The sequence below is a fragment of the Schistocerca serialis genome, chromosome 3 (genome assembly GCF_023864345.2).
Source record: "Schistocerca serialis cubense isolate TAMUIC-IGC-003099 chromosome 3, iqSchSeri2.2, whole genome shotgun sequence".
Classification (NCBI taxonomy): domain Eukaryota; kingdom Metazoa; phylum Arthropoda; class Insecta; order Orthoptera; family Acrididae; genus Schistocerca; species Schistocerca serialis.
In genome coordinates, this window is record NC_064640.1 from 86,719,717 (window position 1) to 86,746,870 (window position 27,154).

General features: G+C 40.3%; 1 protein-coding gene across 1 annotated transcript in view; it reads left to right on the plus strand.

Annotated features, from left to right (window-relative positions):
• Positions 1-27,154, plus strand: part of LOC126469752 (leucine-rich repeat-containing protein 40-like) — a 214,873-nt gene that overhangs the window by 24,571 nt on the left and 163,148 nt on the right. The window contains exon 2 of the mRNA XM_050096966.1: positions 4,407-4,600. Coding sequence (XP_049952923.1) covers positions 4,407-4,600 — 194 coding nt within the window. The remainder of the gene's footprint in view (positions 1-4,406; positions 4,601-27,154) is intronic.

The following is a 27,154-nucleotide window of genomic DNA, read 5'->3' on the forward strand; positions in this document are numbered from 1 at the left end:
ACCATCGTCCTCCCAAATGTGAGTCCAGTGTGCTAACTGTCATTTCTATGTAAAATGTTGTTCACTGATTGCAGCACAGCTGGTATATGAAAGAGCTGCTTTCACAGGTGGCTGTGCCTCTGATGGGATAGGATAAGCCCATGTCAGGACTGGTGTAGGATGTACTGGGTGGATGGACAGGGCAGGCTGTGCACCTGGGTTTTCAACAGGATTAGAAGTGCTGTGGCAAGGGGTTGGGAGTGTCATGGGGATGGATCAGGATGTTGTGTAGGCTGGGTAGGCAATGGAATTCCACTGTTGGAAGGGCTGTAAGGATCTTGAGCATGATTTCCCTCATTTCTGGGCATTATGCTAGATAATAATAGTGCTGATGAAGGTTATAGTTCAGTTGTTCCAGCCTGGGGTGATATTTTGTGACAAGGGAGGCACTCCTTTGCAGCTGATTTTCGGGTATGTTGAGAAGATTAGGGGTATTAGAAGTGATGGCATAAGGAATCTGTTTGCACACTGTGTTTTCGGGTGGCAGCGCCTGTCTGTGAAGGCCTTAGTGAGACCTGAAGCATACTGGGCAAAGGAATTGCTATCACTAGAGATATGGCATCTACAGGTGGCCAGGCTGTGTGGGAGCAATTTTTTCATGTTGGAAGGGTGACCGCTGTCAAAATGTGGGTACTCTTGGTGGTTAGTGGATTTATTATGGACAGAGGTGTGGATGGAGCCATCAGAGAGATGGCGGTCAGTGTCCAGGAAGGTGACACATGGAGTTGAGGATGACCAGATGAAGTGGGCAGCAGTGAGGTGTTAGGTTGTGGAATGAGAATAGGGTGTGTCGGCCTTAAGTCCATATCACGAATGAACCTGAACTAGACAGTGAATCTGTATTTTTTGAGGTTAGGAAGATTACCTCTAGATGGCTCATAAACATGTTGGCATAACAGGTTACTATTTAGGTGTCCATGGTTGTGTCATGAATTTTTCTGTATAGGTTCTCATAAAAGGAGAAGTAATTGTGTGTGAGAATGTAATTGGTAAGGTGTGTGAGGAATGATGCTGTGTGTTTCAAGTTGGAAGGACATTTGATGAGGCAGTGAGGGGTAGTGGCAACACCAATGGGCATGGAATCAACTTCTACTTACTCACACCTTCTACCCAACAGTTTCGTTCCCTCTGTCCTGTCACCACCTCCCAGTCCCCACCTCTTCCATGTGCACTGCACCTCACAGACTTCAGTACTTCTCTGTCATGTGGCTAGCCTGTACACCAGCTGCCCCCCCCCCCCCTCCTCCTCCTTTGCATTTGCTGAATAATTCAAACAATGTGGAAGGATAGAAAATTTTAGTGACTGGAGAAATCACCAAGGGAGTGCCACAGGGTTCAATTTTTGGCCCACTCCTATTCCTCATAAAGGATAATTCAGCTGCCCCTACCAATGTTTTATGCAACCTGCACTGTTATATCTGACCTACAAAACCCCGTACAAGATCTCATGTTCTCTTACTCGCTACTTGCAGACTATTAGTGCTACACACAAAAAATGAACAGGACCTTTTTGTAGGCAATTTAATGTACCGGGTGATCAAAAAGTCAGTATAAATTTGAAAACTGAATAAATCACAGAATAATGTAGATAGAGAGGTAAAAATTGACACACATGCTTGGAATGACATGGGGTTTTATTAGAACCAAAATAATACAAAAGTCCAAAAATGTCTGACAGATGGCTCTTCATCTGATCAGAATAGCAATAATTAGCATAACAAAGTAAGACAAAGCAAAGATGATGATCTTTATAGGAAATTCTCAATATGTCCACCATCATTCCTCAACAATAGCTGCAGTCGAGGAATAATGTTGCGAACAGCACTGTAAAGCATGTCCGGAGTTATGGCGAGGCATTGGCGTCGGATGTTGTCTTTCAGCATCCCTAGAGATGTCGGTCGATCATGTTACACTTGTGACTTCAGGTAACCCCAAAGCCAATAATCGCACGGACTGAGGTCTGGGGACTTGGGAGGCCAAGCATGACGAAAGTGGCGGCTGAGCACACCATCATCACAAACGATGCATGCAGGACATCTTTCACGCGTCTAGCAATATGGGGTGGAGCGCCATCCTGCATAAACACCATACGTTCCAGCAGGTGTTTATCATACAGGCTGGGGATGATGCGATTCTGTAACATATCAGCGTACCTCTCACCTGTCACGGGTTCCAATAAAACCCCATGTCATTCCAAGGATGTGTGTCAATTTTTACCTCTCTATCTACATTATTCTGTGGTTTATTAAGTTTTCAGATTTATACTGACTTTTTGATCACCCTGCAGTTAAATTTTATACTGGGATATGTTTTTGCTAGAGGCTGAAGCTCTCAAGTTGTTCAAGAAAAACGTATAGAAGTTAACTTTAAATTCACTCCCACTCACACATTCAGCCCCCCTCCAGTCTGGATTTCCCGTATGTTGTCTGTCCATGGCACTCCTTCCTATCAGTGTACAAAATTTAAATTTGCAACTGCACAAATTATTTCCCACATTCAACCCATTTTGGTCTTCATTGACTGATCTTATTATACCACCAGCTTAGTCGAGCACTTAAAAATTGTGAAATTGGTGTTTGTGTAAATTTTAAGTTACAGTTTTGTGAATTGTAACAGCATAAAGTAAACCATTACATCATTGTATTTGTCAGGCCTTTTGACTACAAAACTACTGTGTTTTTAAGGGTTAAGTTTGGATTGAATTGTCAAGAAAATTAGTTTTAGCATAACATTTACAGAAATCTTTTTTGTTTGATTATCCTCACGTGCACATTTAAATTAAGTGTTAATGAAATAGTTGTCTTGTTATTGCCATGATAGTCCAATCTATAGAGACCAAAAAAGAGAGAATACCGGGAATAGTGTGTGAATAAAAAATTTGTTTATGGTTGTAGGAGAGTGTGCCACAAAAAAACGTACCACAAATGTTGACAGGTGAGGGATGGGTGTGGGGGTAGAGGTACATTTGAAGGTCACTTCTCTGTGTTTTTCTTGAATAACTAAAAAACTACAGCCTACAGTGGAAACATTTCCCAGTATAAAATTCAACTACATTAAATTTACCACAAAAAGTTCCTGTTCAGTTTTTCTGCAGGACTAATAGTTTCTGCATAGTGAGCAAGAGAATATGAAACTCGTGTGTGGTTTTTGAAGGCCAGATATAACATTGTAGGCTCATTAAGCAACATCGTTAAGGGCAGCTGAATCACCCTGTATATGTGAATGACCTTTCACTTAACATTCAAGAAGCAGAATTGATACTTTTTGCAGAGAATACTAATGTTACAATAAATCCCATTAGAGAGAAAGCAGCAGAAGTGGTTGTTAATTACTTTTTCCTAAATTATTAGGTGGTTCTCTGAAAATTAACTTCCCTAAATTTTGAGAAAACACACTATATTCAACTCTGCACAATAAATACTCATGCAACCGATCAATGCAACACATGAACAGAGTCAGTAAGTAGGGTAGAATGCAACAAATTTTTGGATTTACTTATTGATGAAAACTTGAACTGGAAGGAGACTATTACTGAGCGTCTGAAACATTTAAAGTCAGCTACATTTGCTCCTCATATCTACATCTACATGGATACTCTGCAAATCACACCTAAGTGCCTGGAAGAGGGTTCATTGAACCACCTTCACAATAATTCTCTATTATTCCAATCTCGAACAGCACACGGAAAAAAGGAACATCTGTATCTTCCCACGTGAGCTCTGATTTCCCTTATTTTATCGTGACGGGTGTTTCTCCCTATGTAGATCAGCATCAATAAAATATTTTTGCATTTGGAGGAGAAAGGTGGTGATCGAAATTTCGTGAGCAGATTCTGCTGCATTGAAGAACACCTTTGTTTTAATGGTGTCTATTACAAATCCGTGTATCATGTCTGTCACACTCTCTCTCCTATTTTGTGATAATACAAAATGTCTGCTCTTCTTTGAACTTTCTCAATGTACTCCATTAATCCTATTTCCTAAGGATCCAGATCATGCAGCAGAACTCCAAAAGAGGACGGACAAGTGTAGTGCAGGCAGTGTCTTTAGTAGATCTGTTACATTTTCTATGCTGCTTATTTTGATTGAAATATTACACAGGAGAATGAAATGTGAATTTGAAGTAAGGATAAAAATCAATTTTGCATAGGGTTGGTGTTATGTAACTTCAGGTTTTTGTTGAATTTGTGTTTATTCTAAGTTAAATATACCAAATGAAAGTTGGAGATAAGCATAATAATATACTAAAAATATTTCTAAACTGATCATCAGAATCATTGTTGTTCTTACTTATACTCAGAGAACTGTAGAATAGGTTTTAAACTTTCATATAAATTCTGTGAAAAACAAATACATTTTCTGATTTAGTTCCAGAAAAAGTGTGGACTTTGGAGAACCTAGATGACATTGAATGTAAAAATTTAAATGTTGACATGGAGAAACAGGATGAAGGAGAGAAGTGGTGGGAATACTCACCTTTAACAACGCTGAATCTGAGTAATAATTGCATTGTGGGAATTCCTCCTGATATATCAAACTTGGATGCCTTGACCATATTGAAAGTAAATATATTAATCCATGTGTATTTTTGTGTGATTTTTGTTCATTTTTGTTTGATTTCATCTCTTTTCTTGTATATGGATTTCTAGTTACTTATTTTTTGGATTCTAGTTACTTATTTTTTGGATTCTAGTTACTTATTTGCCACAAGTATAGTTTGTTCTTTCCAAAAACATTTCAACCCTTTCATTTGGAAACTAATGTATTTCATTACATCATTATGTATGAGTAGACCTACTAGGGGTACTGCTTTGATGTGGACTGTCCCAATTTGATCATGTTGTCCTTGCACCCCCTGCCTTTCTTTCATTTTTGCCCAGTTGTTTGGTCACATATTAAAAATGTCAAATATACCAGCAGTAAATATAGTGCACTTGGTAAAATAACCTGTAAATGTGAACATTTTAGGTTAGGCTTTATTGCGACTTTTTTTTATATTTAATGAAATAAATGTTTACCGCTAGCAGTCAGTGTTTAATTTATTCCTACAATGTGTTTCAAAGGTTTAAACCTCCATCAGATCGATTTTTATGTATCAATGTGATGTGTGCGGTGTGTTAAGACTTTGAGTAACCTGTGGTACTGTCTGGAGTGGTCACAGGCTCCTTTCTCTGTCGTAATACATCACCTATATGCTGTCACATATTAAAAATGAAGGTGGTGTGTCTATTTATAATGTGTGATAGCGTATATGTGATGTATTACTACAGAGAAACGAGCCTGTGACCACTGGAGACAAGTCCACAGGTTTCCCCAAAACCATAACATGACACAAGAGTTTCTCAATTGCCAGATGATGATGATGATGATGATGATGATGATGATGATGATGATGATGATGATGATAAAAATTCATGCAAACAAGCTGATGAGCTCTACTAAGTGTACCGATATCTCATCAAAAGGAGATGCTTGTAATTGCAAGGAAACTATGAAAGACATCTCAACTTTGTGTTTAGCAGAAGCACATGCTAAAAGCGTGATAAACCGTTGTTCACTAGGAGAAAAACGACTACAGAAAAAAGTGAGACTATTTGGTGACAGTTGTGCACTCAATGTATCACTGTCATTGATAAACAGTGTAAACAACAGTGTTTGTGTTTCTTTCCGTGTAAAACCTGGAGTTAATTTGGACAGTTTAAACAAAGAATGCTCTGGTCTCACAAGAAATGATTGTTTTTTTCTTATAGGTGCTGCTAATGATGTCTATAGAAATGAAGCTAGTGCCAGTATCAAAATATGTTCACAGTACTGCAGCTCCTGCACTTTACCAATTTTATTTCAATGATGCTACCACTAAGATATGACATACCAGACTGGTCATGCATAAACAAAGAACTCAGACTAACTAATTTGAAATTAAAAAGTCCCTGTATAAAATTTACAAATGTTAAGTTGTTAGACATTAGCTTTTATGCCAGAAACTGTTTCACATGGCACAGTATGTATCTCAACAAATATGGCAGCAGAATTGTAGATTCTGACATAAGCACAGCTCTCGACAAGATTTCTCTCATTAACAAAAGTGGAAATAAATCTGTTATTGCCCTGGATTCTCCTACACAGAGAAACTAGAGTTGATAAATTCCCATGGAACTTGGTCTGAAAGCAACAAAATAACATGGAAATGCGATGTAGAAATACAGACAGCCCCCCCCCCCCCTTGCTCCGCAGACTCGGCTTTCATTATATAGTATCATCAATAAATAACAAACAGTTAGAAGTGGAAGTCTACCTGTAAGGCAGCAGTATCAACATTGATGTTATTTCAGCACATGCAACAAAACTGACCACCTAAATATCAAGGAACATTTTGAGCATTGTGCTGTAGAAATCAAGCAGTCTAACATAATAGTAGTTTGTATTTACTGTTCTCATCATGGCAACATATGACAGTTTCTGAATGGGCTAGCAAGTGTAATGTATTTTTACAAATCCAGAGGTAAAGATTTCATATTGTGTGGTGATTTTAACAAATTTTGGCAACATTTCATGTATAGTGAGTGGTGTCCTTAACCTTCTAGCAACTTTAAGTATCCAAAACATAGTAAAGGATCCAACTAGAATAACTTGTGTAAGTCAAGCAGTTGTATAGATGCAATATTCCTGGACCCAAAATTTCTCCCATTTATTAATCTCCTGGACTGGTCCAGTCCATCTACAGAAGATAGACCAAAAGCTGTAGAATATCGACATTTTCAAAAAGTTACTTCAGTCTGTCCTGGGAATTTATTTACAGCTAGGAAAACTTCGCTATTCATTAACATACTGGGTCGTCATTTCAGTATGACTTTTCCAGTAAAACAAATCAAAGTACAACATTGAGCCAGAAAAACTAATAATAGGCTGGTCACAAAGGGTATAAGAATGTCACGTAAGACCAAGAGGTCACTCTTTGCGCAAGGTATAAAAACAGATGATCCAAATTTCCATAGTTATTTCGAACTGTGCAAGAATATCCTTCATAAACTAACAGATAAAGCTTATATAAATGATTCTAGTAACAAATGTAAAGCCATGTGGGGTATTGTCTACAAACTGATGACAAACAGAAAACACAAGAATCTCTCCAATATAATAGAACAAATAAAATACCGAACATACATCTGATACATCCAATAAACACTTTCCTGGAATTGTTTGCAGTCTTTCAATTGGTTGCTCTCCAAAAAAACAAACTCCTTCCCTCCAAAGTGTAAAAGCTCTGACAGACCACTTTTTTAATACCTGCAACTTTGAAGGAGGTTCTTCTAATTATTAGGAGGAGGAAAAATTCCCTCTCATATGGCCTTGATGGTTTATCTAGCTACGTAATAAAGCAGGTTGCTGATGAAACGGGACAACCACTTTGCAACATAATAAACTGCTCCATGGGTACTGGCATTTTCTCTCAGGCATTGAAAACCTCCAGAATAGTTCCATTACACAAGAAGTGGGCAAGCATTTGGTCAACAACTAGTGACATATATCCATCCTCCCAGCGGTGTCCCAAATAACAGAAAAAATGTATATACTCAAGTAATGTCGTTTTTTTGAAAATAACTCCCCGCTAACAGCACAACAGTTTGGCTTTCACAAAAATAAATCCATCAATGAGGCTATTTTCATTTACTGACCAGGTAATAAATGCATTTAATGAAAAAATAACATGCTTCTGGGCATTACATTGATCTGACAAAGGCATTTGATCTAGTCAGTCACACACCACTCCTATGTAAGCTGAATACTGACAGTATAAGATGCATGTGTAATGAATGGTTTCAGTCTCAAACAAAGGGCAGCTGGTAGAAATAATGACACAATGGAAAAGCATGCTATTCAGATGTAATACCAGTCACATCAGGAGTCCCACAGGGCTCGACCTTACACCCCCTCCTCTTCTTTCTCTTTATTGATGACCTCCCAGAATGTCTACCCTCAACACCTGTGTTATTTGCTGATGATACAAACCTTCTGTCTTGTAATACTTATTAACAGCAGATGAGAGCCAACTTAGTTGACAGCTGTGGAAGCTCTATGAAAACAATCGCTTATATAATATGGAAAAAAGCTCGTATGATATTCTGTCCATCATAGGACCATGCAACACACAGAATCATTAATCATAGACAAGAAACTTCTCATACACATAAATAAGACTTAATTCCTGGGGCTCTGAATAGACAACACACTAAAGTGGAATATCAACGAAGATAAACCGAGTAGCCTCTTCTATGCCTGTAGAGTTCTTAGTCAAAGGTGTGACTTGACTACCATTAAAACAGTGTACTGTGCACTAGTTAACCCTGTCATCTCATATTTCTGTGGGACAGTACATAAGCAAATATTTTTTATGTAAAAACAAATTGTCAAGATCATGATTCAAGTACCACCACATACATCTAACAAGCAAATCTTTAAGGAACTGGGAATATTATCTGTCCCATGCATATACATCTTAGAGACTGTTTCATTTGTAAACAAGGATCTCCATCTCATTAAAACAAATAATGGCTTGCATGATCATCACATCTGTAATGATGATAACATTTCATGACGAATCGGAGACTGAGTAAATGACAAAACAATGTGAGGCACAAGGGCAGCACACTGTATAATAAATTACCTTGCCCAATCAAAAATAGTAAAAACTGTTTCAGAAAGAATGTTACCAACATAATTCTCTAGCATCATTTTTATACTGTTGCCAAATTTATCGAGACTAACTTATGTCACCTGGATCTTTAATTCTGTGTAAAATGTATTAACCATGAGTGTGAAGATGATTAAATAGTAATAATAATAATAATAATAATAGTAATAATAATAATAATAATAATAATAATAATAATAATATCCAACACATGGCTAAGAAAAGGCAATATATACAGTGAGACAGAAGGATTCATGATTGCAATACAGGATCAAACAATAAACACCAGGTATTACAGCAAGCATATTATTAAAGATCCCAATACCACAACGGATAAATGCAGACTTCGTAAACAACAAATAGAAACAGTAGATCACATCACAAGTGGATGTACAATACTAGCAAATACAGAATACCCCAGAAGACATGACAATGTCGCAAAAATAATACATCAACAGCTTGCCTTACAACATAAACTTTTAAAACAACACGTTCCTACGTACAAGTATACACCACAAAATATACTGGAGAATGATGAATACAAATTATACTGGAACAGAACCATTATAACAGATAAAACAACGCCACATAACAAACCTGACATCATACTCACCAATAAAAAGAAGAAATTAACACAACTAATCGAAATATCCATACCCAATATAACAAATATACGAAAGAAAACAGGAGAAAAAATTGAAAAATACATCCAACTGGCTGAGGAAGTCAAAGACATGTGGCATCAGGATAAAGTTGACATCATACCAATTATACTATCAACTACAGGAGTCATACCACACAATATCCACCAGTACATCAATGCAATACAGCTACATCCAAACATATATATACAGCTACAGAAATCCGTAATTATTGATACATGTTCAATTACCCGAAAGTTCCTAAATGCAATATAACACATACCGTACAGTTAAAAGTAAGTGACGCTTGACCAAGGTCCGCGTCACTCCATTTTTAACCGGACTTAACGTCTGTGAAAGTGAAGATAATAATAATAATAATAATAATAAAAATAAAAGAATAGGCCTCCGGTATGTTCTGCCAGTCGTAAAAGGCGACGAAAAGAACAAACCACTAATAGGGCTAACCCCCCTTTTAATGTGATTACTTGGTTCAGGACAGAACTAAAGAAGCCTCGGACAAGCGCCGTCATGGTCGGGGACGACGCTTGAACCCTATGCCCACCCACAATGGTAACGACACTGCTAGCCAACTGGAAAATGATTTAAATCCAAATAGAGGTGTTTTGCAGGATATGCTTCCTGCAACCACCCTAGAAGGAAAACAAAGACAGAGGATGAGATGGTCAGATGAAGTTAATCGACACCTCATGTTCTGTTATTACCAAGCAACAAACCTAGGAACCAACACAACTGGATACAGATCACAAGTATACACAACATTTATTACCAGATACCCGGAATTAAAATTTTTAACAGAACGACGACTAGGTGATCAGATCCGTGTAATAATAAAAAATAACAGGATACCCCAGTCAGAATTAGAAAACATCAAACAACAAATACTGGAACAAAATAATGTGCAATCAGAAGAAGAAGAAAATACAGTAATGGACTCAAACATCCCAGAGCAAACAAACAAAGACCAACACGCATCAATTAAACAATCAGAGGAAAACGAAATCTTAAGACAGCCACCAGAACAAGCACAAATAGAACATGAAGAGACACACGTGTTAGATATAGAAGAGAAATTTCAGCTGACATATATAGAATACAAAGACACAAATACAGACATCAGACCATTCTTGCATAGACCGCCAAATAACCCACAAGTCGAAACAACAATAAAAACTATCAACACAATCATACACAACAAAATAAATGAAAACACAACTATGAAAGAGTTACAACTACTGGTATATATAGGAGCACTCACTACACTAAATATACACACTAGGCAGAGATCAGAACCAACCAACACACAGAAGAAACCCACAAAACCAGCATGGCAACACAGGCTACAGATCAAAATAGAAAAACTGAGAAAAGACATCGGACAGCTAACACAATTTATAAGAAATGAAATATCAGACAAAAAACGAAAAAGGTTAGGTAAAATCTCACAACAAGAAGCAATAGAGCAATTAGATGAAAAGAAGCAGAAATTACAAGCATTGGCCAAATGACTTAGAAGATACAAAAAAAGTGAAAATAGAAGGAAACAAAACCAAACATTCAACACAAACCAAAAGAGATTTTACCAAACAATAGATAACACACACATTAAAATAGACAATCCACCAAACATAAGACATGGAACACTTCTGGAGCAACATATGGTCAAACCCGGTACAACATAACAGGCATGCACGGTGGATACAAGCAGAAACACACACATACAAGATGATACCACAAATGCCTGAAGTGATAATTTTGCAACATGAAGTCACCCGAGCAATTAATTCTACACACAATTGGAAAGCCCCTGGAAATGATAAAATAGCAAATTACTGGCTAAAGAAGTTCACCTCAACACATTCACATCTAACTAAATTATTTAACAGTTACATTGCAGACCCATACACATTCCCTGATACACTTGCACATGGAATAACCTATCTGAAACCTAAAGATCAAGCAGACACAGCAAACCCAGCTAAATATCGCCCCATAACATGCCTACCAACAATCTACAAAATATTAACTTCAGTCATTACACAGACATTAATGACACATACAACACACAACAAAATTATAAATGAAGAACAAAAAGGCTGCTGCAAAGGAGCACAAGGATGTAAAGAGCAACTGATAGTAGATACAGAGGTGACATATCAAGCTAAAACTAAACAAAGGTCGCTACACTACGCATACATTGATTACCAAAAAGCCTTTGATAGTGTACCCCACTCATGGTTACTACAGATATTGGAAATATACAAAGTAGATCCTAAATTGATACAGTTTCTAAACATAGTAATGAAAAACTGGAAAACCACACTTAATATTCAAACAAATTCAGATAACATCACATCACAGCCAATACAGATTAAGCGTGGAATATACCAAGGAGACTCATTAAGTCCTTTCTGGTTCTGTCTTGCACTGAACCCACTATCCAACATGCTAAATAATACAAATTATGGATATGATATTACTGGAACATACCCACACAAAATCACACATTTGCTATACATGGATGATCTAAAACTACTGGCAGCAACCAATCAACAACTCAACCAATTACTAAAGATAACAGAAGTATTCAGCAATGATATAAATATGGCTTTTGGAACAGACAAATGTAAGAAAAATAGCATAGTCAAGGGAAAACACACTAAACAAGAAGATTACATATTGAATAACCACAGTGACTCCATAGAAGCGATCGAAAAAACAGATGCCTATAAATATCTAGGATACAGACAAAAAATAGGAATAGATAATACAAATATTAAAGAAGAACTAAAAGAAAAATATAGACAAAGGCTAACAAAAATGCTGAAAACAGAATTGACAGCAAGAAACAAGACAAAATCTATAAATACTTATGCTGTACCAATATTGACCTACTCATTTGGAGTAGTGAAATGGAGTAACACAGACCTAGAAGCACTCAATACACTTACACGTTCACAATGCCACAAATACAGAATACATCACATACATTCAACAACAGAAAGATTCACATTAAGCAGAAAGGAAGGAGGAAGGGGATTCATCGACATAAAAAACCTGCATTACGGACAGGTAGACAATTTAAGAAAATTCTTTCTAGAACGAGCAGAAACTAGCAAAATACACAAAGCAATCACTCATATAAATACATGGGCTATACCACTGCAATTTCATAACCACCTTTACAACCCTTCAGATCACGTAACATCAACAGATACGAAGAAAGTAAATTGGAAAAAGAAAACACTACATGGCAAGCACCCGTATCATCTAACACAGCCACACATCGATCAAGACGCATCCAACACATGGCTAAGAAAAGGCAATATATACAGTGAGACGGAAGGATTCATGATTGCAATACAGGATCAAACAATAAACACCAGATATTACAGCAAGCATATTATTAAAGATCCCAATACCACAACAGATAAATGCAGACTTTGCAAACAACAAATAGAAACAGTAGATCACATCACAAGTGGATGTACAATACTAGCAAATACAGAATACCCCAGAAGACATGACAATGTAGCAAAAATAATACATCAACAGCTTGCCTTACAACATAAACTTATAAAACAACACGTTCCCACATACAAGTATGCACCACAAAATGTACTGGAGAATGATGAATACAAATTATACTGGAACAGAACCATTAAAACAGATAAAACAACACCACATAACAAACCTGACATCATACTCACCAATAAAAAGAAGAAATTAACACAACTAATCGAAATATCCATACCCAATACAACAAATGTACAAAAGAAAACAGGAGAAAAAATTGAAAAATACATCCAACTGGCTGAGGAAGTCAAGGACATGTGGCATCAGAATAAAGTTGACATTATACCAATTATACTATCAACTACAGGAGTCATACCACACAATATCCACCAGTACATCAATACAATACAGCTACATCCAAACTTATATATACAATTACAGAAATCCGTAATTATTGATACATGTTCAATTACCCGAAAGTTCCTAAATGCAATGTAACGTATACTGTACAGTTGAAAGGAAGTCACGCTTGATCAAGGTCTGCGTCACCTTCCATTTTTAACCAGACATAACGTCTGAGACAAGAAAGAAACAATAATAATAATTCTCAGGTTGACTTTGTACTTGAAAATAGAGATTGCTGATTAGAAACTTATTGTAATGTAAATGTGTGTGTATTGTGTCCTTCAAAATGCATATATATTTAGAAATCTGTGTAGCAAAAAGGCTTGTGCTCATTCAGTTGTGTATTGCTATAATTTGTATATCATATCATCAACATGATTTCATGGATGAGTAAGTAAATAAACATTAATACAAATAAATCTACCTGATGATGGAGTTTTAAACCTTTGAAATGCATTGTGGAGATAAATTAAACAGTGACTAGTAATAGTGAACTTGTTATTTCATTCAATACAGTAACTTCTCTGCCGCAATCGCTGCTGTCAACTTAAATATTTTGCATCTAGATCTAAGTACTTTTGATGTTGACCTTTTGTTTTCTTCCAAAATTTATAGCATGAATTTGTATGTTTTATTTTTCACTCATTATTTTATTCACCATATATGTAATATCTTGTAGCTAATGAGGTCGAGATGTTTTGTTCTATGTTCTAGATATTTTATATGAATTACAACTCTAGAGCTTGCACTAGCCATGTCATCATTGCACATCTCCTATTGTAACTGAGATGAAATTCAGTGTCAGAATTTGCAATTTTGTGTATTGTCCATTAAATTAATTTTCACCTTAAAATGACAAAAAGAAACAGTGTGTTTACAATTGAATTAACCAAAGGACTAACTGTTCCTGAAGAAAACCTAAATAAAGAAATAAATATGGTCCTGTTCGCTAAGTGAAATGTTGTTTTTGTAAGTTTCAGTATCCCAGTGTTGGTTTCAAACCTTAGAAGCCACTCTGAATGTGCAAAACGCCAGGTAGTAGTGGCAGGAGTTTTAATAAACATATTGTCATATTTAAGAAATAGTGGTTTAAGTGGCAAATTTTAATAACGGCTACAGCAGCAACTTTGGCATTTCTTTGCTATTTATAATCTTTGCTGTGGTTGTTCATCTAAACTAATTTTTTAGCTCTTTGAAGCATAATTGTGGGCAAGGACATTCATTTCATAATATGGCCAGATGAAACACAGGTTAAAGCTGGGGAAGCTGTCAATAAATGCTGGACGGACGATATTCCAAGCAGTAATGGTTATTATCCGACAGGAAGAAGAGCTAGATTAATTGTGATGCATGCAGCTTCTTTCAGTGGTTTTGTTCCTGATGCACTTTCAGTTTTTCAGCCCAAAAAGACAGGTGATTATCATGAAGACATGGACCACACATGATTTCTTGAGTGGTCCAGGAACCTTTTAAAACAGTTTTCTGTCCCTACAACAATTTTAATCGACAATGCTCCATATCATTCAGTGATACTGAACAAAGCCTCAACCACAAATAACAGTAAATAAGTTATGGTCTACAGTATTATGCAGTTGTTTATTTGCTGTCATTGCGGTAGCAACTCAAAAATAAATTCTTGTATACACCGTTATTTCTCAGTAGCGTACATTTACAAGACAGAATGGAAATATGTTTCATCTTCTATGTGTATATAGGCTTCTGTTGATGTCACTATTTGCAGTTTGGCCAACTTAACTTCACAGAACATAAACTGTTAAGTGCAATGTTTTGTTGGTCCAGGTAGGTGTTCAACATCCCCAAATCTTCCACATTTTTTTAATTTTTTTATTATTTTTTCCACTACAAACTGATTAAAAGTTTAAAATTTATGTCACAAGCTGTAACAAACTCACACCCAAGTGCCACAGTTTTAATTTTTTTCCTGTAGGTAGAATCCAATTATACAAACATATTTACATTTTTCTAGAGTTACTGAAATGACAGTAGTTCAGTCACATTATGATAAGAGCTTCACAATTTGTGCTAAACACATTGTGGAGGAATATAATTCGATCCATTACAATATACATCTTTTATAATTTTGTATCTGTCTAGCACTTGATAACAGAAACCCATAGTTTTCAAGCACAATTTTTGTGGTGTTTCCCATCACTGAAAAGCTCACTTTCTTTTAAAGACAGTAGCGATATTGCTAGTAAGGAAATGTTATTGCAAAATTTGAGAGATATAGCTTTGAGCCATAATTATTCTGAGGCATTTGAATCAGACAATGTACTTTAACCAACTCTCGGAAAGGAGAAAAAGCAGCCTAACTCTGTCACCGAATTAGATTCTTTCCAGACTGATGCAGTTCGCAGGTATATTTATGCTCTCTACAGCAGGAAGTTTCCGGGGGGGGGGGGGGGGGGGGGGGATCACTAAAAACTGAGATGAAAATATGGGTTTCCATTACAAAGCACTAGACAGATGCAAAGTCCTGTTATAAAAGGTGCATATTGTTATGGCTCAAAGCATATTCTTGCACAAAATTGTGGACAATGACAGTCATTCCATAATATGTCAAGAGGAAATGTGGGTTAATGCTGGGGAAGCTGTCGGTAAATGCTGGACGGATGACACTCCAAGCAGTAACAGTCATCAGCCACCAGGGAGAGGATCTAGATTAATTGTGATCCATGCAGGTTCTTCCAGTGGTTTTGTTCCTCGTGCACTTTCAGTTTTTCGGTCCAAAAAGATACGTGGTTACCATGAATACATGGGCCACACACCATTTGTTGAGTGGTTCAGCAGCATTTTAAAACAGTTTTCTATCGCTACAACAATTGTAATGGACAATGCTCTAAATCATTAAGTGATACTGAACAAAACCCCAACCACAAACCACCGCAAAGGAGTTCTGGTACAATGGTTACAGGTGCAAAATATTACTTCAGATATCAGCATGAAGCAGCTTCTGTTATATTCACTTGTTAAAGAAAATAAGCCTATGACGCCTACATAGACGATAGAATAAATTGCTGTTGAGCAGCATAATATTGTAATAAGACTGCTACTGTATCACTGCCATTTCAACTCCATTGAGTTAGTATGTGAAGATGTACGTAAGGAACAATAACAAGTCCTTCGCAAAAATGCTAGTGGAAAGGCTGTTGTGTGAAACTCTTGAGACTGTGGATGTATTCTTGTGAAGGAAAAAGATTCGACATGTCGAACAACTTATTTGAGCAGCACAGACAGTGGGAGGTACCATTAGTGACCATGAACAGCAAATGATTTGTCTTGGTGATGACAACAATTAAGACAGTTTTGGTACTGATTCCAACAACAGTGACAATGGGGAGCTGGAGGGAACTGTGCCATTGTTGCCGTAAATTGGTGAGTGAAAAGCAGTGAATATCTGTAACATATTGCATCGTTGTCATAATAAAACTTAGTGAGGAGTTACAGTCTCGCCGCCCCCCCCCCCTCCCCGCCCCCCTACTCCTCAGGAGGCTCATCACTCCATCACTCTTTGTCTGCAGCTCGTGGTATCGCGGCCGCATTCTCACTTCCCGAGCACAGGGTCCCGGGTTAGATTCCCGGTGGGGTCAGGGATTTTCACCTGCCTCGAGATGACTGGGTGTTTTGTTGTCCTCATCATTCGTGAAAATGGCATGTTTTTGTACCGAGCAAAGGCTGGGAATTTGTACGTGCACTGATAACCACGCAGTTGAGCGCTCCACAAAACAATCATCATCATCATCATCATCATCGCATCTATCACTCTTTGGCAAGTTCGTGCATGGCTACCATGGGGCCGCAGCCTTTGCAGCATCTCATTCCTTTCCATGCTACATGTCTTATCTTTCTGCTATTCCTTTTTCACTCCCTTGGGGAACATGGCTGAGATTTTTTTGAGAATGTGTTCTGGGGTTTTAATAACCTGATGTCAGAACAGCCCCTCATCTCCTTTTCCTTTCTTTCATTCTCCATCTCCTGCTCTTCCTCTGCTTCAGCATTTGAGATGCCTCAATGTTTCTTCTTCTTCTTCTTCTTCTTCTTCTTCTTCCCTGTGCACTCCTGAAGGCTGGCCCAAACATTTGACGTGTAACGGATGACTGGGTAATGTGTAATTCCCAACCTCGAGTAGAGAGGTAGGTTTCACATGTACCCTCTGGTACAGGCCAAGCCCAGGGAGGGGTGATGGCCTGAGCTGTTACATTCCCAAATTGCCAATTGGTCCCTCTGTTCAGGAGTTTGGGAGTTGTGACCTGAGGTGTGAACAGCCACCTAAGGCAGGTGAGCCCCCCCTCCCCCCACCCCCCTTCCCCTGTTGGAAGCAGTGTGTCATCGGAGATGTTGACAATCATGGGGGATTTTCTCTCAATGGGTCAATCACTATCTCAGTCTATGTCCACTAAAAGTTAACAGAATGAGGCTAAAGATCCAAAGAATCTCCCAGCTATAACTTGGTTCCTCATGGTATCATGTACTGAAGGAGGTTAGTCCTTTGCTACAATTAATCCTTTTATTATTCGGAAAGGTGTTGGTGCAATTGTGAGCCATGTGAAATCCTGCTCTTGTTTGCATAGTGGAACTTTGATATTGGAGACAAATTGTGATTTTCAAGCCAAACAACTACTTGCATCATTATTTCTGCATGGCTATCCCTTCTTGTCTAGGTCCACTGAATGCTGAATTCTTCATGTGTTGTTACTTACACTTGGCTGCTCGATGGTCTGAATGAGGGAGAAATCCAAACTTCCCTCTCTATACAGGGTGTCACTGCAGTCCATTGGGTAATGAAAAAGGCTGATGCAACCTTAGTGCCTACAAACACTGTTTTTCTCATGTTTGATAGAGTAGTGCTTTCATCAAAGAGCAAAGCAGGCTGACTATACGTTCCAAACCTGATGCGTTGCTACCAATGTCAATGTTACAACCACACTCACATGTCCTGTTGAAACACTGCCAAATGTGTTGCTTGTGGTAGGGATGCTCACGAGGGTGTTTGCCCCCTCATTCTCCCCTCTGTATCAATTGCAATGGTGACCATGCAGCCTCAGCCTGAGAATGTCATGTGTATCTCAGTGAGCAGGCCATCCAGGGGATCTGAGTGAAGGAAAAAGTACATTACCTGGTTGATCGCAAGTTGTTGGCTAGTCAAAAGTCCCGCATTTTATAATCTATGACTCACAGTACCTTTCTTGCTACACCTTGCTCCATGAAAGAAATGGCCACACAGACTTGCAATCTGAAATTCAGCACTGCAGTTGTATAATTGCCCATATAACGCTAGCATCCCCGTCTCCTTCTCCTCCAGCCGTGCAACAAGCCACCAAATCTTCGCCCTCGGCAGTGAAATCACTTGCTTCACAACCGGCAGGCTGGAAAGAACAAAGGCAACACTCCTGCTAAGACTTCTTACATCCGTCCAGCTAACAAACGTCTGAGTCATCTGCCAACGACACAGGCTCTAAGAAATCAAACAAAGACAAACGGTCTTCTCCTTCCTCAACTCGGAGATCCTCTTCGACAGTGTTGCTGTGTGACACCCTCACCCAGCAGACCTCCACCATGTCTGCTTGTTTCCTGCCTCCAAGACACAAAATTGCATCCTCATAACTGCTTTGACCTCATGTTTTTCCTTCCAGTCCACTTTGACCTTCCCCCCAAGGAAGGCATTCCTTGATATGGGGGAGTCCTCCTGCTCATATGAGATGATGTTCATAGTCAAACCATCTCACTGAACACTCGGCTGCATGCTGTTGCAGTCCGCATTTTCCTTCCTCGCTTAATCTTTTCTCTTTGCTATGTCTATATCCCTATGTCTTTTGGTGTCACCAGGCTTATTGGGCAACTCCCGCACACCTTTCTGCTGCTCTGTGATTTTAATGCGCACCATCCCCATTTGCGCTCTCCCAGAACCTGTCAGGGAAGTGCTCTCTTGGCTGACCCGCTCAGTCAACTCAACCTCATTTGTCTTAACACTGGAGCACCCACATTCCTTTCAGACTCCATGCACACCTATTCCCGTTTGGATCTTTCATTCTGCACTGCTCAGCTTGCCCATTGTCTAATATGGTTTGTTCTCTGACATGTATTTGAGTGACCATTTCCCGCGTGCTATCTGTTTGCTGACATCTACCTGACCTGTGTGTAAACCCAATTGGCAGCTTTCTAAGGGTGACAGGAGGCCTTACTCCTCTCTGGCAACCTTCGCTGAACAATATTTACCCAGTTGTGATGATCAGGTAGAATACCTTATGAACATCATCCTTACCGCCGCAGAATTTTCCGTACCTCGCACTTCATCTTTACCACAATGTGCCTCAGTCCCATGGTAGATTGAGACGTGCCGGACATGACTTGCATGCGGAGACATGCTCTTTGTGTTTTTAACTGTCATCCTACGATTGTGAACTGTATTCGTTACAAACAGTTGCATGCACAGTGTTGTCGCATTCTTCGGGATAGCAAAAATGCTAGCGTTATTTCATTTACTGGTTCTTTTAACAGTTTCACTCCCTCTTCCATCATGTGGGGCAACCTGTGACGGCTTTCTTTGACCAAAGTCCATTCCACAATTTCCAGTCTGACTGTAGCAGATGATGTTATTGTGGAACCTATTGCTATCTCCAAAACCTTAGGGCACTATTTTGCGAAGATTTCAAGCTCCACCCTCAATCACCCTGCCTTTCTCCATCAAAAACAAGTGGAGGCTGCTCGGATGGTACCCTCCTTTGCTCAGAATTGTGATGGCTACAATGTCACCTTTGCTATGAGGAACTAGAACATGCTCTCACTTCATCCTGATCTTCCATCCCGTCCATCACATTCAGATGTTGCAGCATCTTTCTATTGTGGACAAGCACTTTTTCCTTGATACGTACAATCGTGTTTGGGCAGATGGGATGTTTCCCAGATGCTGGTGTGAAGCCACTGTCATACCCATACCCATACCCATACCTAAGTCCAGTAAGGACAAACAGCTTCCTTCTAGCTAGCACCCCATTTCTCTCGCCAGCTGTGTTTTCAAGGTGATGGAACATATGATTTGTTGCTGGTTGGTATGGTGGTTCGAATCTTGCAATCTAACCAACCACTGAACAAAGTGGATTTAGTGTGCCGTTCTGCAATTGACCATCTTGACACTTTGTTGACTCATGTCGTGAATGGTTTTCTGCAGAAATACCAGACTGTGGCCATATTTTTTGATTTGGAGAAAGCCTATGACATCTGCTGGAGGACTGATATCCTTTGTACTCTATACACATGGGGCTTCTGAGGCCACCTGCCCTGTTTCCTTCAGGAATTTTAAAAAGACTATGTTTTCAGGGTATGTGTGGGTTTGGTCTTGTCAGACATATTTATCCAGGAAAACAGGGTGCCTCAGGACTCCATCCTGAGCATTGTTCTCTTTGCTATAGCCATTAACCTTATTATGGCCTATTTCCCACCAGGCATCTCCGGCTACCTTTTCGTCAGCGACTTTGTGATCTATTGCAGTTCTCCACGGACTTGTCTCCTTGAGCAGTGTCTTCATTGATGTCTTGATCGTCCTTACTTGTAGTGCACCAACAATGGCTTTCAGTTTTCCCCTGACAAAACAAACTGTTTGTGTGAATTTTTGGTGGTGCAGTGTCTTTCTTCCTCTGTCTTTACATCTTGGGCCTGTTGCTCTTCTGTTTGCTGAAACTTAAAAATTCCTGGGGCTCATGCGGAACTAGACTATGGGTGTTCTGTTTATACATCTGCACGTCCATCCATCTTATGCTTTCTTAATACAGTGCACCATCGGGGAATCCGTTTGGCCACTGGTGCCTTTTACACTGGCCTGATTGAGAGTCTATCCAGAAGCTGCTGAACTACCATTGCCATACCGGTATGATGTTCTCCTGAGTGGATACATGTGCCATTTGTCTGCCATGCCCAGCTACCTGTCCTATGCGTACTCCTTCAGTGACTCCCTTGACCACCAGTATGGGGCACGTCATTATTCTCTGTTAGCTCCCAGTGCTCGCTTTTGGCTACTGCTCCGGCAGCTTAACTTCGTAGTACCTGCCATGTTCCTGATGGTTGTGAACTCTTCACCATCTTGGCTTAGAGTTGCGGCCCCGGTTCACCTTGGACTTCTAGTCATTTCCCGAGGAAACTGCTCCAGATTTGATCTATTGCTATAAGTTTTTTGACCTTCGCATGGAACTTAGTGCCATGGAGTACACTAATGGATCTAAGACTGACCATGGTGTCGGTTGTGCCTTCATCATTGGCACCAGAAGGTTTCGGTATTGGCTTCCAGAACACTGCTCAATATTTACAGCATAGCTCTTCGCCCTCTATCAGCCCCTGCAGTACATCCAGTGACACAGGCTTTTTAATTGTGTTGTGTGGTCCAATTCCCTGAGTGCCCTTCAGAGCCTTTGTGTGCTGTACACTGTTCATCCCTTAGTCCAACAGGTCCAAGAAAGCTTCCACTTGCTCACTCTTGATGGAGCCGCTGTGACATTTATGTGGGTTCCTGACATTGCTGCCAAGGCTGCAGTCCTCCTCCTGTGGCCCACCAGCTCTTCCATTCCGTCCAATGATATCCGTGTTGCCGTCTGTCGGTAGGTGGTGTCACTTTGGCATCACCACTGGTCCTCTTTTTTGGGGGTATGAAGTCCAGGGAATTAAACCTCTCCCAGTGACAGCCCTTTTGCCGCAAGGAGATCATTTTAGCGAGGCTGTGTCTAGGACATTGTCATTTAAGCCATTTTCATACATTAGGTGGTCATCCCCCCACCACTATGTGCTCATTGTCGTCTATCTGTGACGTTTCACCATTCCCTGACCAAATGCCCTTTTTACAGTTTAGTGTCTGTTTGCTATCTGAGTTATTGGCCATTTTAGTGAATGATGTGCGGGCTGTCGACCGTGTTCTGCTTTATATCCATCATCGCAATATGGCGAAGGAGATTTAATCTTTGGTTCAGAATCTCCATTGTCTCTATGGCATATTTTGTGGACCTTGTGACCTGCCTCTAACTAATCGGGCTATCCTGCTTGCTATATAAAATATGACCATGGATCGTGTGTATGTCTAATGGATTTTTACTAATTGGATAGGGCTATCTTCCCCGAAGAAATAATACCGATAAGTAGGAGGAAAGTGTACAACAGACCCTTCTGATGGAAAAGTCTACTAAAATTAAAAGGTAATTAAACTGAACAGGGCTATAATTTGAAAAAATGAAAGTTATTTTGTGCATTCACTGACGAACAAACTGGACAGAAAAGGGGTACCAGTGATCATGAATCCAAAAATTACACTAATGAACGAAAAGGAAATAATTAATGGTCACCAGACCACTAGGGCAATTTACGTCCAAAATCCTGTACAAGATGAGGGGAAAGAAAACCATGTATTGTTAAACACTGGCTTGGCAACTGAAGGTTGTCACGTGGTGTGTTTTTTTTTACATTAATTTTAAGTGAGTATGTAATAATAAAGAAAACTGAGAAGTCACTCTTACATTATGTTTGTCATTAAATTAAAAAAAAATAAAAATAAATAAAAACCCAATCGAGTTATGATTTGAAAATATGCAATTAAACTGTATGTTAGTATTGAACTTTGTTACGTGAACAATGACTTTCAGTGACCTCAACGTAACGTCATCAAAGAAATTTAGACAAAAAAGCAAGAACTTTTTACTTTGCAGTTACTTATTTTGCAAATTGAATTTCAAATTATTGTCTGAACAAATGAGATTTTTTTTTTACTGACCTGAACAGAAAAAAATTATAGAATACGTATCAAATCAGACATCCACGTGCTCCAAGCTCTATGTAAAATAAATAAAACTTCCGCACTCTTAATTTGTGCATTTCTTTAGATTTGGATTTTTTCTAGTGATTGATTCTCAAACTTGAAAGCCCCCTGCGTGTCCGGGGGTTAGAATAGACCCGAGGTATTGCTACCTGCCATAAGAGGCAGCTAAAAGGAGCGTTTGTGATGGTCACCTGTAGGGTTTGACCTCCATTTTTCAAAATTTTCCTGAAGAGCGAGCCACTTCGGGAAGGGCGCCTTACATGGTGCATCGTGTCCATCTTGTGCTGAGACCTCTCGCATCCTTTGTCGACATGGATCTGCACTTGCCCTCATTCTCCAGCTGTTGGGTGAGGTCACCCTCCTGGGTGTGTGTTTTTTCCATCAACTGTGCAGTATCACTTTCTGCACTGACGATGACAATGGACTTGTTTGCTTGGTTGCACCTGATATCCAGCACGGTAACCAGACCATTGTGGTGGGGTTGCCATGTACCCTGTTGGTTGTAGCCCACTCTGCTGATGCCTGCGCCATTAACTCCTCTTGTTGTATGCCAAGGGGTAGATGCCCATCCCCTTGGGGCATCGGGACTCCCCGCAATGGTTATCCTGCCAGGTGGCCTTTGCTGTGGCTGGGTGGCGCCCGTGGGTAGTGCCCCTGGTCGGAGTGGGTGGCATCAGGGCAGATGACACGCGATCAAGCATAGTACATCATCTCTTCCTGGTGCTCAAACAGCAGCCATCTCTAAGCATTCACGGGCTCAATTCAGTGCACCGAAGTACGACCCCAAATCGTCCCCCTCCCTGGCCACACCATGGGAGGAACGTCAGGCTAAAGATGGCAGCGGCTCTTTCTCTCCCCGGTTCCATGTATGTTAGAGAGCTGATCTAAAACCCTTTCTCTCTCCCCCAATGCGGTGCTTTAAATGTTTGAAGTTTGGTCATGTGTCTTCCCACTGTACTTCCAGTGTCACATGTCGAGATTGCGGACGCCTTTCACATCCCAATACTCCATGTGCCCCACCTCCCATCTGTGTCAACTGTGGAGAGCACCATTCGCCTGCTCACCAGACTGCAGGATTCTCGAGAAAGAAAGGAAAATCATGTAGTACAAGACCCTGGACCGACTGACCTCTACTGAAACTAAGGGGAAATGTGAACGCCTACATCCTGTATGCATGACATCGTCTTATGCCACTGCTACAACAGTTCTGGCCCCATCAACTCCACCAACCCCAGTCACCTGTCAGAGCCAGAACATTACACCTGCCCCCTTGATGGGGGCACTTCCCTCCCTCTTGCTCCTGCACCACCTACTTCAGGAGCCACACCCTCCCAACCATCGGGGACGTTCGTCCCCACTTCTAAGCTGGAGAAGCATACAAATTCTTCGGCTGCTCTCGCTATGAAGGGATCCCTTGGGTCACTCCTTTCCCAGGTTTTTGCTAGTGGGAAAGATGACACCTGCCGGTGGCTGAAGAGCCCAAAAGCAGCTGGCCATGGGGCTTCACGCTCATCCTCAGTCCCGGAGACTGAGTCAGTGACATCCTCCCAGCCAGGGAAACCCAAGGAACAGCGAGAGAAATCCAAATAGAAGGTCCGCAAGACCAAGGGAATTGCGGTGGCACCCACACCACCGCTACCTACAAGCTCTGCGTCTGAGGATGGAGTGGAGATTCTGGCATCCGCGTCACCCTGAGGCGTAAACTGCCTCATTAAATGTTCCATGCCTTCCCAATCTAACGATGATGCCATCCTCCAGTGGAATTGTGGCGGTTTTTTCCACCGCCTGGCTGAGCTATGGCAACTGTTAAGCTTTACACCTGCTATCTGCATCCCTCCAGGAAACCTGGTTCCCAGCAATGCAGACCCCTGCTCTCCGCAGCTATAAGGGATATTACAGGAACCATAGCAACTGTAATCGAGTATCAAGTGGAGTTTGCATTTATGTCCTAAACTCGGTCTGTAGTGAACATGTGCCTCTTCAAAACCTTCTTGAAGCTGTGGCTGTCAGAATGACAACGATGTAGGAAATAACTGTCTACAATGTAAATCTTCCTCCAGATGGTGTAGTATCCCTGAATGTATTAGCTACACTGATTTATCAACTCCCTAAACCTTTCCCACTTTTGGGAGATTTTAATGCCCATAACCCCTTGTGGGGCGGCACTGTGCATACTGGCTGAGGCACATATGTCCAAACTTTACTGTCTCAGTTCGACCTCTGCCTCTTAAATACTGGGACTGCCACACATTTCAATGTGGCTCGAGGTAGTTACTCGGCCAGTGATTTATCAATTTGCAGCCCAATGACTTCTCCCATCTATACACTGGAGAGCACATGATGACCTGTTTGGTAGTGACCACTTCCCCATCTTCCTGTCACATCCCCAGCATCAAGCCCACGGACACCTGCCCAGATGGGCTTTAAACAAGGCCGACTGGGAAACTTTCACTTCTGCTCTCACCATTAAATCTCACCCACACGGGAACATCAGTGTGATGGTGGAGCAGGTGACTATAACAATCGTTTCTGTGGCAGAAAACACGATCCCTCACTCTTTAGGGTGCCCCCTGCGAAAGACAGTCCCTTGGTGGTTGCTCTAAGTTGCTGAAGCAACTAAGGAGCATCGGCGAGCTCTACGGCGGCATAAGCGGCACTCTTCCCTGGAGCACCTCATAGCCTTTAAACAGCTCCATGCTCGCGTTCGCCAACTTATCTAATGATGGAGGCAGGAGTGTTTGGAGAGAGATGTCTTGACCATTGGGTGCCATACGTCACCTTCCCAAGTCTGGGCAAAGATCAAATGTGTTTTCGGGTACCAGACCCCAACAGGTGTTCCCAGTGTTAACATAAATGACATGTTATCTGCCAACACAAACGCGAATGCTGAGCATGCTCAAGCATCTGCATCGTCTGTTTTATTGTAACACTTGTGGCATTGTTTTATTAGGAACAAGGGACTGATGACCTCATAATTTGGTCCCTTCCCCCTCCTCTTTTAAACCAACCAACCAATCACACTTGAAAAATGAAATTACTTTACTCATATACTGAAACCTCTGTTGTACAACAGTTACTTGAAAGTAAACTGAAGCCAAAATTCTTGAAAGTGAAATTATTCATTAATAAATTGGCTGTAACTATTAAATTTTTCTTGTGACACTCGGTTAGCATATTGGCGGGGGGGGGGGGGGGGGGGGGAAGAAGAAAGGACCCTGCTTGGTAGCAATGTCTGAGGACAATGAGGACACAATTGTCCTGAGTTTAACTTACTTATTATTATTTAAATAAATTTTATCAATCAGATCACATTCAGCTGTGCTGCTGGGTTAGCCGTTAATACTTTCCACCAATGAACAGTCTTTCTTCAGTGCTGTGCATACTACGAAACTTGGAGCCAATGACGAATCTGTATTGCTGGAACTGCTGCTGTTGTTGAAGACGGTAGCATCTTGTGGAGCACGGTTAATCACAGGAATGGGCAATCGTAATTAATATAGCCTCTTCCGCCCATCCACTGTCCTCACTCCTGCTACTGGACATCTGGCCAGCATGCGTACATGATGCCGCCGAAATAGTACTGTCTACTACAAGAGCGTTGACACCACACTTCCACACACTACAAGCACTGGAATATCTCTCTCTCTCTCTCTCTCTCTCTCTCTCTCTCTCTCTCTCTTTCTCCATGCGCCCCGCGTAACAACTCCCTACCCAAAGATTTTACAGCGCACAAGCACTGCTGTTATCGTTGCTAATCGATGCAAATAACAATTCCTTTGGCTTTTTCCCAGAGCTTACAAGTTTCACTGTAACACACAGATGAATACACTGAAATGTCAACAGACTTCTACCTAAATTTACACATACAGTGAAGCAATGTCCTTACTTATTAAAAGAAAACATTTAAATTACAAATATTTACATACAACTCAGCAAAAAAATTATACGAGGGCAGTTCAATAAGTAATGCAACACATTTTTTTTCTCGGCCAATTTTGGTTGAAAAAACCGGAAATTTCTTGTGGAA